The following is a 16,015-nucleotide window of genomic DNA, read 5'->3' on the forward strand; positions in this document are numbered from 1 at the left end:
TAGGTAAGAACATCTGGTACCACTGGACATAGACAGGTCACACAAAATCACAGAATGTTAGGGACTGGAAGGGACCTCAAAAGATCATCCAGTCCAATCCCCTCACCAGAGCAGGAACACCTAGATGAGGTTACACAGGAATGTGTCCAGGCGGGTTTTGAATGTCCCCAGAGAAGGAGACTCCACAACTTCCCTGGGCAGCCCTGTTCCAGTGCTCTGTCATCACCACTGAGAAGAAGTTTCTTCTCAAATTTAAGTGGAACCTCTCGTGTTCCAGTTTATACCCATTGCCCCTTGTCTTATCATTGGCTGTCACTGAGAAGAGCCTGGCTCCGTCCTCGTGACACTCACCCTTTACATATTTATTAACACTCATGAGGTCACCCCTCAGTTTCCTCCAAGCTAAAGAGACCCAGCTCCCTCACTCTTTCCTCATATGGGGGATACTCCACTCTGTTGATCATCTTTGTGGCTCTGCGCTGGACTCTCTCCAGCAGTTCCCTGTCCTTCTTGAACTGAGGGGCCCAGAACTGGACACAATATTCCAGATGTGGTCTCACCAGGGCAGAGTAGAGGGGGAGGAGAACCTCTCTTGACCTACTAACCACCCTCCTTCTAATATACCCCAGGATGCCACTGGCCCTCTTGGCCACAAGGGCACAGTGCTGGCTCACGGTTATCCTGCTGTCCACCAGGACCCCCAGGTCCCTTTCCCCTACACTGCTCTCCAACAGGTCATTCCCCAACTCATACTGGAACCTGGTGTCCTGATGCCACCGTCTAGATACCGCATCCTTACTCCATATGCTATCCTGTCTCACAAACACATTCGAAGACTAGCAAAGACAATTCTTAGTAGGACCTTAGCTGACACACAGCATGAAGTGTAAAAACTTTATATACAGCAATTTCCACTGAAGGTAGCCCTTTATAAGACAACCCCCAAATTTGGCATCTTCATGCCTTCTACAACTTTAGTTACTGTACGCATATTAATCTATTAAGTCAAGCATCAAAGCTTGACAGGTGAATTTGTTAACTGACCTACTGAAAGCTTACAAACAGGTATCAGTAATCTTAAATTCCCCTCCAAGACAAGTAAGTAAAGACAATCCTGATGACAGATTCAGAGGTTTTTATCTTCAGACATGGACAAAGACTACAGTATCTCAGCAGAATTCAGAATGCACTTCTAAAGCGAATGATGTGAGAAACTGAATACACATGCTACAAAGAGCACCATAAAGTACCACAATCTGAAAGACTTTTCCTGCAAAACCTCACAGTACTGACTGATCACGCAGAAACACTATCAACCAGATTACTTAAAAACTACTGTTGCTGATGTTGCATGCAATAATCACAGATACAAATAATTATGAAGGTTTTGAGCCATTAAGTTAAGAATGTGAAATCAAATTTATCATTGTATGCAGTTTCTTAGTACTTGACAAACTACAGCTTAAGTTAGAATGAAGGACCACTGTGTGTAAAATTTCATCTTCTACCACCCTGCCTGGTGACAACAAATGCAGTTGCTTCTGCTGCAGTGCAGTGAAACAAAACCAACTCACTGAAAATGGTTTTTTCTTTTTTTTTTTTTTTTTTTTTTTTACAAGCTTCTTTTTAATTTGACTTTCCCCATCTAATTCACCATGGAACCAGAAAACTGTAAGAAAAAGGGAGGTAAAAATAAAAGGGTTACAACATCTCTTTCTGCAGCAGTACCAGGTCAGGAGGCTTGCTGAACTCAGTGACCTTGAACATGTCAAAAAGGCAAATCAAGTACCCTCAAGGGCAAACTGGGGAAGATGCATTTATGGTTCAATCTCCCGCTCAGAATTTATTAACAAACACGTATGTATATCTGCAGAACACTGATCTAAATATCAGTATAATTCTTCCAGAGAAGTGGAAAGCTTCTGGCTGAGTAAAAACTTTGCAGCTTCAAAACAACACATGAATTTAGATGACCACAATTTCTGTTCTAATTGGAGGCTGAGACTGTGCTCATTAGTCAAAAATTAAGACATCCTGAAATAGTTTCAAATTGACAGTTCCAATTTTCAAAAAAGGAGTGTTTTTTCAGTCTTGCACAGTCATTATGTACAAAGAACTGGGCACTGTTTTTTTAATGTATTGTAGCTACTGTAACCACACATTAAATTTCGGACAGCTCATTAATTTCTCAACAGCTCTCAAGCCAATTAGCATTATTATTAGTAGTACTATTCAGTGAGATCAGGGCAGTCCCCATGTAAACTAGAGCCTGTTTCAGCTCAATGGTAAACTGCGACAGCTTGGCAATGTAATCAGAACAGAAATGTCCAGGTTTCCAAGGGCCCCTGGAGACCACTAGTCCCACCTTCTGCACAACTCTGAGCCTTAGGGGAAGTGACCCAGCATCCTGACGAGCCAAGTCTTCAAGGGAGACTGAAGCACTTAACTGGGCAACCTCTTGGTGGTTAACTGCTCTAATGGTGAACATTTTTCCTACATTCAGACCATTTTCCCTGATGTAACTCATTCCCATACCCCTCTGCCCGATCACGCTGTTCTCCTGTGAATAGTGCACCTCTGTCTTTCTCTGTAACTAGTTTCTCAGTAAGGGAAGACTGTGATCAGATACTCCCTCCTCTAGACTGAACAAACCCCATTGCTTCAGCCTTTCTCTGTAGGTCAATGTGACTAAGGTTAGCCCTTTGGTTACAATTCTAATGCATCTGCATGCTATTGTAACTTTAATGCCTAGAAAGACGTAGAAACACAGCATGCCTAGATTTCCTTTTGCTGTCATTTAAAATAATTGACAAAGTACAGTGAAACATCAGGTAATTCATAATGAATAAATTATTTACATCTCTGAAATAAACATTTTCAACTTTCCTTTTCAATATAAAGTTATGTGTTATTTCACATACTGCTCAGCACTACCCATATTAGCCCCTACATGTGTTTGTACTCTCAACTGAAATAACACTTGCTTTAGCAGAAAGACTTGATCTAAGTCATTAAGCATTCTTCAAAATGTGCCCTGCAAAAAATCACAAAGTGAAAACTATCTGACAATCTTATTGGTTGAATAAGCTATCAAACCCTCTACCTGCCTCCAAGCTTTTATCAAGTTCAGCTTGACAATCAAGTTATGTGTGTCTCTTGTGCCTCAGGTGTAACTAACTTACGTGAAGACTTTAAGAATCTGAACTAAATGTGTTCTGAATCATTAAAGGGACCAGTGTCCCTCTAATTCAAGGTGAGAAACATATTTCACTAGTATTTTAACTTTCATACTAGCTAATAAAGGTTTAAATTATTTCTGTTACATAAATAAGAGGGTGCTGCATGCTGACTTTGAGCTATGAAAGGCTTAAGTCATTTAAAATCGGCTTCCAGGGTGGATTAAAAAAGAGAAGCACAGGGCTGAAAATAGATTAGAAGGATCAACAAAACGTCCTTCATGTATACCGGGGAGTTTACGTGACAGAATTAACTCCTATACCAATTCCTATTTTCTGGCGGCCGTCTGCTGGTGTGGGGGCTCTGGGAGCGCTTGCCTTCCGCCCGCCGCGGCGCCTGGCCCTTCAGGTGGCCGGGGCGGTGCTGCACCCTACCCGCAGCCGCGGGAGCCGGTCCTGGCGGGCAGCTCTCCCGGAGAGACTCCCCACCACGCCACTGCCCGCCGGAGAGGGACGCGCCGCCGCCTCTCCGGCACGGGCGGGCAGCGCCGGGAGAAAGGGTCAGTCCCGCCTACGCACAGCGCGGCCCCAGGTACGGGGACGCGCCAAGACCCCGGCCACCAGCCCGAGCGCCGGGCCCCGAAGGCCGGGCATGGGGCGCCCGCCCGCCCACAGGCCCTCCGCGGGCGAACGAGCCCGGCCCACCACCTGCTGGTCTCCAGGGACGAGTAGCGCTCGGGCAGGATCTGCAGGCAGCGCTGGAAGAAACGCACATGCCGCTCCCGCAGGAAGTCCAGCCGCTCCACCTCCCCCGGCCCCGCTGCCGCCATCTTGCCGCCGCCCGCGCCCGGCGCGCACGGACTGCGTCACGCACACCAGGAACTCCACCCCTCTGCGTGACGTCACGGCAGCGCGGGACCGGCGAGCGGGCGGTGGCCGCGTCCTGTGTCGCTGAGGCGGGTGGCAGCCGGCCGGCGAGCGCCGCTTTAACGCAAACGCACGTCTACGTCATCACGCAAAGCCTGTCAGTCTTACAGGTGGTGTTTAAAATACACCACTCACAAAGGTAAAACACGTCCCTGTGTCAAGCAGATTTTGTGACAACTCCCGAGGACTGCTGGCCGCTTCACAAGCTTCATCATCCCGCGACAGGGACGGGCAGGTGCTCATCTACAACCCTTGTCTCCAGGCGGGGGTAGCTCCTAAAATAAGGCAAAACAGGATATCTGTCACTCTCATCTACACGGGGTCCGTGACAGTGGTCTGAAGCTGTTGGTGCATCCTTTCATGTGGTCCTCCCTGCCTGGACCAGTCTCTGGTTACCCATGGTTACCTGAATCTCCACCCCAGAGTGAAACAAACAAATTGGCCTTTTCATTGATCACAGAATGAGTTACATGCCTGCACTAGGCCATCCTCATAGGACAGATGCACAGTAAACAGTACACAGCTGGCTATCCAGAAAGAGACCTTTCCCTCCTCACTATCAGAGGACATGGCAGAACTGTGAAATCAGTAATAGGGGCAACAACTGCTTGCTCTCATTTATGTTTTAGTAATTTAAAAGGTTAAACTAAAAAAAAACCCAAAAACAACAACAACAAAAAAAAACACAACAAAAACAAAACCAAACAAACAAACAAACAAAAACCCCAACAGGCAATGTTCCCAAAACTCTTCTGGAAACCAGCCTACTTCTTTAACTGATGGCAGAAAACCACTCCAAAAATAAAAAACACCACCCACATTGCAGCTCATTTATATGAGCTATAGGCTTTACTCAGAACAAATATTGCCAGGAGATAAGTACATTCTTCTCTTGCCTTTTAAAAAAAAATTTTTAAACATAAAAACAACTATGCCTGCTGCCTTTTTGTCTCCTGATAACAACCATGACTCAGTATGTATTCTTTCCTTTATCAACCATTTAGGTAAGTAAAAATTCCTTTTTACATCAATGAGGAAAAAGGTTGTTGAAACAACCCAGCTGCACACACCTCAAATTAAAACAAAAAATGATGAGTTACCTCCTCCCTTAACTTTGCCTACCTTTTTTCTTTTTCATGTTTCTCTGCTTCTTTAGCTTGTTTTCATAGAATCCTTTGCTCCAGTTTATGTAGATCTCGGAACATAAAACAAATAGAAAAGCAAACAAATTATATGAAAAAATATATGCAACTTTTTCACAGTTTTTTTGTTTGTTTGTTTTGAAATTAGAATAGAATAGTACAGAATAAAGTTATACTAGGTAGCTACTTGCTATACCTTGTCCTGCACAAACAAATTATAATCACACAGTTTTGAGAAAATATGAATTGTAGTAGTTTAATCTCTGTTTAGAAAAATGAACACTGGCATAAACGATGACAAAAACATCAGTTCTCCAGTAACCAGATTTACATTGATACGGGATCTAACTTGACCTTACAGCAACTGAAACCTCCAGGACAATGGTAGGACAAGGGGTGACAAACAATGGTAGGACAAGGGGTAATGGGTTTAAGCTGAAACATAAGAGGTTCCACTTAAACTTGAGAAGAAACTTCTTCTCAGTGAGGGTGACAGAGCACTGGAACAGGCTGCCCAGGGGGGTTGTGGAGTCTCCTTCTCTGGAGACATTCAAAACCTGCCTGGACACATTCCTGTGTAACCTCATCTAGGTGTTCCTGCTCCAGCACGGGGAGTGGACTAGATGATCTTTCAAGGTCCCTTCCAATCCCTAGCATTCTATGATTCTATGATGACACTCAAAACCCTCTTTTTAATTTCATATCTGCATACAACAATCAGGTCTTACGAAGTTTTCTATGGCATGGCAAGCAATGCAGCCCAAGTGTTTTTTCCCAAACAATCTCACACTGAAGTAAATAAAACTACTTCTATTTGTAGAAAGAAATACGGGCTTGAAGAATCCTGTAGAACTTAGATATTGAGTAAAATGAACATCTTTGTCTAAAATAATGTTTCATCCTGTTTCTTGTATGTAACAGATGCTGTTATTCATAGTGAATCAAAACTAGATTTAAATGAATGAAACTTCGATTTTAAAAAAGTGTTTAACAGATTATATTGTAGAAGGAAATAGGTGAATTTAAAACAACAAAATGTATAAATGGAGCATAATTACGTACATGCTCTTGAAACTTAGTAATTTCTTCTGCAGTTCTCTTCCTTTCCTCCTTTTCAGCCTCCTCTCTCTTCTCAAGATTTTCAAGTTCCTCCTTTTTTATCTTCTGCAAGGCATAGGTTTCTGACAGTAACTTCATGTGGTGTTGGCATTCTTTTTGTTGCTTTTTCTCTTCTGCTAGCTTTAGCTGTGATGCTTGTTCCATTGCAAATGCTAATGCTTTCTTTTATATTTTTTTCCATGCTTCAATCACTGCTTTGCTTCAGAGCTTCTTCACACTGTAGCTATTCTTCCTTGAGCATTTTTTCTGATTTCTCTTTCTCTTTCAAGTTTCCTTCTTGCTGCTGCTTTTATTCCCGCTTCTTAATTGGCTGCAATAGCACATCGGGAGAAAAAAAAAAGTAATGTTTCCATGAAAATTTTGCACATTCCCATTGACTTGTTGTGAGGAAAACATACGCTCCAAGGATATGAACTGCATATAGGAAATAAAGTCTACTAAAGTCAAAACTTAAAGCAAAGAAGACCCCTGTCTGTTCTCACGGGTTTGTTTTTTTCCAATGTTATGGATCACAAAGGCAAGTTTAATATGTGTCTGCTAAAATTATTTAAGTTACAGCATTCATATTAACTTTGGCTACTTACAATGACATGCAGAATAAACCTCTACAACTCGAGATGAGTTATAAAGCAGGTATGTTTATTCTGGCATCAGCAGGCATGGGAATCTTTTCCAAAGCATGCTTTGTTTCATAAGGTACCCATTTTTATGTTAACATATCATACATATTCAGAATAGGGGTTGGTTTAGTACAATTAGTCCCAGAAATAGGAGTGGCTATTATAATCACAGAGCTCTTCCTCTTGGTGCACGTGCGCTGACAGCTGGTGGTCATGGGCTGGGGTCTTTTGGATGAAAGTTTGCAGTCTTCCTCGCAGTGCACTTTTTACCTTTGGTCTGGTATGCTGAGCTGGCCGAAGCCCAAACTGCTGAGTTGGTTATAACTGGATCGTCCTCCTCCTTCATGCTGAAGATTCCCGTTATCTCGTCCACCAAGGATGCAACTGGGCCCTTATCTTTGTTAGTTAAGTTGTTAAATCCTTACACTACAGAATACGTTGCTGGCTATATAGTAATTGGCTGACTATACAGTATATCAATAAATGTTGCCATAATATGCTTTTTTTAAGTGCAAATGTATTTCAGGTCTTAATTTTTTTAATTCGAATTAATAATTCCACCTTCTATTTTATATTTCATTTTTTATGTTAGATGGATAGTTCTTGAAGAAATCATAGTTCTGTATGTCAGTGTGGCATAGGTATATTGCCTATACAGTGGGACAGACCTTCTTAGGGATAGATGTAACAAGAACTTCAATTTCAGATGGGATCACTTACTGCTCTGGAATTGGCATCTAACTTGCTGGACTCCTGCCATGAAAACCATTTATAATATAATTTGGCAATACACAGCCCACTTCAATATGTTGTTAAGTCTACACTTACTGGTAATTCTTTAAGACAAATATTTTGGGCAAGTTGAGGATGCTAAAGACTTTAGTTACATAGCGTCAGCTATAACAGAAATCCACCTAGCATTACCACCAGAGAGACAAATACAAATGTAAGAAATGCATGCATTTTAGAAGTACTTACTTTCTCTTAAAGCTACAAAATCCCTAGAGGGGTTGTTTTACCTGTTTCTTCTATGTAAAATCAGAAATTCTTGATACCATTTATCATGCTGTTCAATATCTTCCTTTGTTCTTCCACAGAGATACTGAAGGACTTCATCCAAGTAAGATTGCCTTCCTTTGTGTTTTGTCTATATTTTCAGAAAATTTTGATGATCATAATCATCCCAGCCTCCTTGCCACCCTCCTGTTCACTGTAGAACCCCTTCAAACTCTACTACTTCTTCAGGTAGATGATTTTCTATTCTTTTATCAACTGAGACTTTGGCTGATGGTAATTTCAAAACTTTATCTGTTGTTGAGCTGCCTAATGCCCACAGATCCACTTTTCTCTCAAAGACACTGAGCTCAATAATAGCAGTTCTTTCCTCCTTCAAAAGCTGTTCAAATCTAAAAAAAATAAAAGAACAAAGATTGAGATGTAAGAAAAAAAATTCAGTATTCAATTGTTCATTCACCAAAAACTAATTTTGGAATTGTTCAATGACACACAAAAGCTATGCTTCAAAGATTAAGAACTGAAATGGTAACACAGATGACAGCACTTTGTAATGATCTTATAAGAAAGCACTACATATCAGAAATAAGTTACCTGTTTTGTGAAAGCACACATTTATGGTACTCTAACAACAAACTCAGTCCCCTCCTGACACCAGTTAAAAACCCCAGCAGCTTCTTCTGCAGCCTTTCTTTGAAAAGGCTTTTCATAGGCAAATCATTGTCACTGGATCACTGCAAAATCTATATAAACAGCCTCTCTAAAAGGGTATTTATCACAACGCTAATGTTGATAGCTTGAGTTTGGTTTACATATCAGAGGAATCACTAGCTAAAGAGTAAAAAGAATAGTTTGCTCTATTAAAGCAAAGTTTTCATTGTGTCTTATGGAAGAACTTTTTCTTATAGCTGAAGTATGTATAGACACACATTTGCCTCTGTTCCTCTTTAAAAGCATTGATTGCATTTTCAACTTCTTCCATCATTTCCTTGAGCTTGTCAATAACTAAAAAGGGAAAGGAGAAAAAAGCACATCACTTAAGAAATCTAGAGTATTTATCAGTAATTCAGCACTATTCAGAAATGCAGGCACTTGCAGAGAATTTGGGGACACATTTATTTCAGTGTACTAAAAAGCATGCATTTCTATCTCAAACAGTCTTAAAAGACAAACTGTCATGTATTCAAAAAGTGTGATTTCACAGTGATTTAGTCAACTGGACGCAAATCCCATTATAATTAAACAAGAGTCTCATTCTGAGTAACCTTCAATTGAATCTGAGTAAGACAAATCTTATCCTAAAAAATTCCCACTTCTGTTTTTTTAACAATGCAGTTAGTGACTTAAGATGCACACTCAAATCTTTGGTTTATACCAGACTGTAGCAATTCTATTTAACCCACAACTCACTACTTTTACAAAGCTGACAACAAAACATTAAAGTTAGACTTTGTATCCTGTACTGTCAGCTTGCTGTAGTCCTGATATGGAGAAAGACAGTAACTGACAGCTGTTTAGAGAATTTCTATTTTCCAATGGTAGAAAAAAGTTTGAAATCAGTTTTAAAATAGCACAACAACTCTATAGACACTTACTGAACACATAGCTTAACTAACCTGACTATAAAAAAATATAATTTAATTGGCACAGTTACATAATCTAAAACTCTTAGTTCAGCTTTCATGACTTGTTATTTCTTGGCATCTTTGCTGACAGATTAAGAAAATAATGCCTTTTTTTATAGAAGAGACACTGAATAAATGAGATGAGATGCATGTTATCTAGCACCGGAAAGCCCTCAGCTAGTAGGAGGGCTTTAATCTGTGCTCTACACAAAGTACTAAAGTATCACAGGAGAGTGGTTCTTTCAGTGTGTATTTCCAAAGTTCCAAATCATCCAAACTGAACAAGTTGTTCCAGCATTTTCCACAGAATATTCCAACTTGCACTTCAAGCCATGCGGATGGCTAGAAATGAGTTCCCTGATGAAAGGGAGCTGAATCTAAACAGCACTAGAATAATAACTTTATTTTAAATAAGGCAAAGAGTTACACATAGAAAACACATGGCTTTCAACAGCCTAAAGAAACAAACCCATAGCAATTCTAAGACCTAAGTTTCTCTGTTTCCACACAGAGCTGCATGATATTTCACCATTTCTCACATTTCTGCATTTTTCCCTTCTGAGATTTCTGGAAAAGCAGACACATTGGAGAAGGAGTATCCCAAGTCTGCAGGAGAATCACAGGCCCATGCAAGAAACCTGACTGTGGAGGAATATGTTTTTAAATCCATAATCGCAACTTACATTCTGGTGTAGGCTTCACATCTTTTAATTGTTGCTGAAGTCTTTTCACATTATTTTGTATTTTTGTTAGCTGCTGCAGGATTTTAGTTTCTGTTAAACAAAATAAGAGGCTGATAGGTCTAACAGTTTCTTTGCACATTATATTCAACACAAGAACAAGAAGTGTCCAAAATAAAATGGGAATTTAATTTAAGCAGGGACATAAATTCTGTTCCATCATAAGAAACTACCAGAATACTAAGCATTTTAACATGACTGCAACTGCATGTAGGTGACTGTACAGGCCATTATGTCTCCTCACACAGTGCCAACAGATTTTAAAATTAGTAGCTCCTATTTGTAAAGGGGTCAGTGGGATAGTCATATCTAGATTTTTTTTTTTTTTTTTGCAAACCTCTTGTCAGGTAACTGGAGTTTGGAGAACGTTGCCTATGCAGATGACTCCTCCTGTGGAATTTTGATGGAGAATTTGACCTAGGCCTCAAAACACTCAGCAATGAAAGCAAACTTGGAAAGCATATGTGAATGTGCTGCTTAGGTGAGATTTATTTATTTATTTGCTGTGTTAACTAAAGTAGAATCACTGTATTTGTGTACTCCACTTATTTGCTTTGTTACCACTTGAATCCTCATGAGTCCATAAATACAATACTGATGAGGATGAAGTTCTGGACACATCTTAGGTAATAAGGAGGTGTATCTTCTATCCTAAAAGATTTGGTCCAAGGAAGGGATAACAGAGTTCAAGACCTAAACATAAGAAAATGTACTTACAACACGACTACTAGTTCCTGCTGAGACGACATGAAAAGTAAAAGCACATAGATCATGCTGAAAGACCTGAACACATCAAAATTGCAAGTTCAGGGGTTCTAGTACACACCCTAAAAGATCATACTCTTAACACTCCTTCACACTTCATATGTAGGTCCTTACACCTCTCATCTTTGTCCTCTTTATTATCTCACAACACTATCTCCATCCATACTTCCATGCTCTCTTCTTACCCCTGAAAAATTTTCTGAACTTTCTAGCTTAGTCATTCCTTGAAACTATTTACATTTCTTAAGGATTGCAAGATATCTTAAGGATATAAGTTTCCTTAATTAAAAGATGCACATTAAAACACATGCAAATTTGTAAGGTAAGTGTATTTTTAGTTGTCTCTATGTGTCCCTTTCATTAGTCATCCTATTCTGTTGTTTTTTTTTTTTCTGTATCAGAAGGCACAACATGATTAGATTACTTCTGAAAGAATCTGGGTACTGTGACCAGGGAGTCAGGGTTTTTTTCTGAAACATTTAATTGGTCTGTTAAGTGGAACAGATATTGTAGGACAGATTGTGTACTATCTCACACCACTATTGAGACTATGAATATTCAATATGCACAAATTCGAAAAAGACAGACACAGAACTGTTTAAAAGTATAAAGGCAGCAATCATGTGAAAACTTGCAGTGGGTATGTATTTATTGTACCTCAACTAGACTACATTAGATTTTACACTATGCACACAAAATTGATTCCGGTTTCTGAAACAGTAACTTTCCACTGAGGCTGTTGTAGGTGCTATCTGCTACATTCAAGATTAAAAGGTAACAATAACACAGAAGGTCCAAACTGTTTATGCCTCTAAATTGCAAGGGAATTATGGAAGTCTTCTTTGTAGGCAGTACACATGGCGAAATACCACACATTTATCAGCATCTAGCTTCCAGTTGAACTATTCTCACTGTACTACCAATTACTAAACCATTTAACCAAACAAAATTAGAGTAAATCTCCCCCTCCCCCCCACCAGAACACACATATACACAAACCCAAAAAAACCCACACACAACAACCCCACTTACTTTCAGTTTTCCTGCTGATAGTCATGCTACGTTCCAGTTCCTCTAGTATGCTATATTCTACCCTGAAATCACTCTTCCTATTGTAAAGGTGTCCATTTTTGTCTTTTTCTATATTTGCAAGCCTGGAAAAAAAGGCAGCCACACTGAGCAAGACACAAATGCTTCACAAAGCCCCAAGGTTTCCAAGGTTAGTATCCAGCTGAGGCTGTGTCAACAGGACTGTCTTAGATTTTATACAAATCACTGGTTTGTTGCTACAGCTGTTTTCAAGGAACATCTTTTTGCACTTATAAGACTACATGCCAAAGTAACCCAAGAACTTGAACAAGAGAAAGAAGTTAACCAGGAAATTACCACACTGACAGGCAGTGCTTCACATACTGAAATGGCCTGAAATTGTATCTGTATGCTCACTAACAGGGAGCCTTATGAGAATTCTCATTGGAAAGCAAAGGGACACAGACAGACTGTATTAATGCAGTTGTACACATAGATGGAGCCGCAGCATAGACAAAAGAAGTACACTCCCTTAGCCTTAACACTAGCGATAGTACTACTGCAACTGAATATTCAAGTTTATTAGCATTTAAATAACTTAACTAAAGCTGCTACTTTACTTACTGACTATGCTTTATGTATAGTACAGAGAGCTGTACGTGACTTTTGCTTTCTTACTACAGTCAGAAGCTTTAGAGTACAACTCGGAGTGGGATGTGCTTTGCCTTAATACAACCAGGCAGTATAAGTACACTGGTGTTTGACCTTCAGAATGGTGGGTGTAAAAGGACTGCTGATACTGCAGTCCTGAGCACATCTGTGAAGTTTGCTGCCACCACATTAGAGATCAGAACAGCAGGACAGTGGTGCCACACAGTACAGAGACATCCTTATGAAACATTTATTCATGGAAAGGGTTGTGAAGCATTGAAACAGGCTACCCAGGGAAGTGGTTGAGTCACCTTCCCCAGAGGGGTTAAAACACATACACATGAGGCTCACAGGGACATGGTTTAGTACAAGATTTAGGTTACAGTTGGTCTTGATGATTCTGAGGGTCTCTTCCAACCAAAATGATTCTATGATCTGGTGAGATTCCCAATGTTAAGCAACACTAGCAACAATGCAAGAAATTCTTGTTTCTCCGTAGCAACTTGGTTGTTCAGCAGACTTTTGCCGTTATGTAGTTCAAATCCCTACAGAGTGCAGTTTATGTTTCACAATTTAAATGGTTTGCTGTCCACTGAAATTCACAAACCAGATCCAAGTACCCAATCTCCCCATACATCGCCCTAAAAAGCCTTCAGCACACAAGTACAGAAGGACAATGTGCTGCAGTTAAATGGCATGCCTTGTTTGAAGCTGCTTGGGAAGTCTGTTTTACCTAGTAGTAACTTTTTGAGCCATAACCTAGCATCAAGAACAACCAAAGAGGAGGTGTTCAGACAGTGTAAAACACTCCTGTGAGACTTCAGTGTCACTGTTCAGGATTCACAACTACAAACCTCTCCTTCAGCTAGGGGGCTATGTCAGTTCTTCCTCATAAAGCTTATCCATGCAAGAAGAAACCTCCCTGTTCTTTCAGATGCCAGTGTAGCTGTTACAGCACTTACTCAAGACGTGAAGAAACAGATTCAAGTAACTTCCATGCCAAGCTGCCTTGGACCCCCATTTTCCAAAGCAGTGGCCTAGATATTCTCCATGAAGTGCTTTCAGTCTTGTCTGAGGAAGCTGTTGTAATGTTGCTGCAATTCTTCTTTTGTTGGTATGTCTTAAGGACTTCAGGCCCTTAGAAAAGCACAGCTGAGTAGGAAAACTGAGAACTCAATTATGCCCCAGGCTCTTTTTTTTTTCTTCATTTAGTGCAGCAATAGCTTACCAAAGAAAATGACTGACCAAAATACAAATGCTAATTAGAACAACAGGGCATTTTGGAGCTCATGAGCCTGAGCTCATGAGCCTGAGTAAGAGTAACATTAATCTGCCTGAGCCCCTAAAAAGGAATTCTTAGCCTAAAGATTTCTTTACCATAAATTCTTACCTTGATCCTCAAGTTTTGTTACCTCCAGAACAGTATGAAAATACATTTATGATGAAGTGTTTAACTTACTGAGCTTTTAGCCTTTCTGCAGTTCTTATGAATTCAACTTTCTTAGCTTTTTCAGCTTTCATCTTCCGGTTCTGAAATGGTTGACCAACACCTGCAGTACTGGAACAGCTGTCACTCTGTATGTAACAAAATCAAATATTATTCAAAACCAGGATTTATTTTTTTAAATGTTTATTCGTTACTTTTAAGCAGGCAATACCGCAGTGCAGAGTAACAGCATCATTTCAGTTTTATACTGGCACAATTCAACTAATCTTAAGTTGCACAAGTATAAAACTGGAGCAATGAGTGATGGCAAGCTCACGACCGTATACCAAACCAGGAAGACTGCAACATCAGCTTGCTTTAACAGAGGCTGCTCGCCACACTACATCACTAAATCAAGCCAAGTACCATGTGTCTCATGGCAGTTTCTGACAAGTCAGAGCAACTACCTACCCGAGTGTAAACATGGGATTCACACCAGGCAGATTACCTGCATTACACCTTATTCAAGAAAAGAACTGGCTTAACTTCTGAAATCTGGTTAATATTCCTTGCAAATTGCCAACTCTCATCCACAGTAACCCTGAACATCCTTCACAAAACCACCGTTAGGAATGCAGATTACAAAACCACCAGTTCAGGTTACAGAGCTACCACTTAGAGACCAGCCCGGCAAATCCACACTGCCTCCTACACGTCTCAGCATTTATCCCAACACCTTGCACCGGGCTGGAACCCCCCAACGGCCAGCAGAGAGCGGCTCCCGGGCCGGCGGGAAAGGCAGCGGGCAGGGCCGGTGCGGCCTTTACCTGTTGCTGCCGAGCGGCCGCCGCAGCCACAGCCGTTGCCAGAGCAGCCATGTCGGCGCCGCCCCGCCCTGCCCCGCCGGCGGCGCTGAGGGAGGGACCGCCCCGGGCCGCGCCCGCCTTATCGGCGGTTCGAGCCCCCCAAAATCACAGGATTTCGGCAGAAACGAAGCGGGGTTTCTGCGCAGAGGTTCTGGTGCCAGTTGTCTGAACCGAGTGGTGTCCGTGTGTGGCGTGACGGCCACTTCGAGGGGTAAGGTGCCACCTAGAGTAGCGGCAGCGCCGAGAGCTCCGCGGGCCCGCTCCCAGGGAGTGAGCGGTTGGAAGGGACAACGGCCCCGAGAGGCCCCGAGCTGCGGTGCTGTTCGAGGCGGCCTGAGGAGCTAGGGCTGTAGTCTGGGTGTCACAAGTAGGTGTCCCGTCAGAGCGACGTGCTGCAGACCCGGTAGGCAGCACTGGCCTGACCTGTGGGCTCCTCAGGAGTCCTCGGTCTGGAGATCCATTAAGTGCATGGCTGCAGGTGGTGCTTGCGGCAGGGTTTCACTGTGTCCCGCTCTTTCCTCAGAGGCTGCGGTTAATGGGGGAAATCCACGTGTGGCTGTAATTTGACCATGACTGATGAACTCTCTTGCATATATAACACTTCAATTTTTATTTATTTTGCTTTCTCGACTCATGCAGTCTGCTTGTTACTGGCTCTGGTTTCATTTAGGTCAGACTGTAAGGTTTTGTGTTGATAACTTCCTTCAGGAAGACCAGAGTGTATCCTGACAGAAAATAAAAGTTTCCTATTACTAAGTAAATTTTTGGGACTCTAAAGAACTTGTTTTTCACTCACATACACCAGTCATACTTTTAATGAGTTGCCAATTAGCATTTCTGCAGAATAGAAATAATCTATTCATGCAGTAGCTTTGCTAGCTAAAGAGATTTTTACAAACTGGTGTTTTCCCAGCT

The 16,015-nt window shown here is 41.3% G+C and overlaps 2 protein-coding genes across 2 annotated transcripts in view; both read right to left on the reverse strand.

Annotated features, from left to right (window-relative positions):
* PGGT1B (protein geranylgeranyltransferase type I subunit beta) overlaps positions 1–4,045 on the reverse strand; it is a 66,514-nt gene extending 62,469 nt beyond the window's left edge. Inside the window, exon 1 of the mRNA XM_065860646.2 lies at positions 3,885–4,045. Within this exon, the coding sequence (XP_065716718.1) occupies positions 3,885–4,006 (122 nt within the window). The 5' untranslated portion in view covers positions 4,007–4,045. The remainder of the gene's footprint in view (positions 1–3,884) is intronic.
* A 2,937-nt stretch (positions 4,046–6,982) lies between these two features.
* CCDC112 (coiled-coil domain containing 112) lies at positions 6,983–15,198 on the reverse strand. The gene is made up of 6 exons (XM_065860648.2): positions 15,062–15,198; positions 14,268–14,383; positions 12,161–12,282; positions 10,307–10,396; positions 8,928–9,003; positions 6,983–8,390 (listed from the first exon to the last, which is right to left on the reverse strand). Exons 1-6 carry the CDS (start codon positions 15,110–15,112, stop codon positions 8,192–8,194), a joined length of 654 nt encoding a protein of 217 aa, XP_065716720.1. The 5' UTR covers positions 15,113–15,198; the 3' UTR covers positions 6,983–8,191.
* Between the last annotated feature and the right edge of the window lie 817 nt (positions 15,199–16,015).

The sequence above is a fragment of the Patagioenas fasciata genome, chromosome Z (genome assembly GCF_037038585.1).
Source record: "Patagioenas fasciata isolate bPatFas1 chromosome Z, bPatFas1.hap1, whole genome shotgun sequence".
NCBI lineage: Eukaryota > Metazoa > Chordata > Aves > Columbiformes > Columbidae > Patagioenas > Patagioenas fasciata.

Bases quoted from the DNA above. Each gene is read 5' to 3' on its own strand.
- CCDC112 (XM_065860648.2), bottom strand. From the start codon at position 15,112: ATGGCTGCTCTGGCAACGGCTGTGGCTGCGGCGGCCGCTCGGCAGCAA. The intron at 10,397-12,160 runs GTAAGTGGGGTT...TTTGTTTAACAG, and splicing joins TATCAGCAGGAAAACTGAAA to AAACTAAAATCCTGCAGCAG. The intron at 9,004-10,306 runs GTAAGTTGCGAT...TTCCCTTTTTAG, and splicing joins TGTGAAGCCTACACCAGAAT to TTATTGACAAGCTCAAGGAA.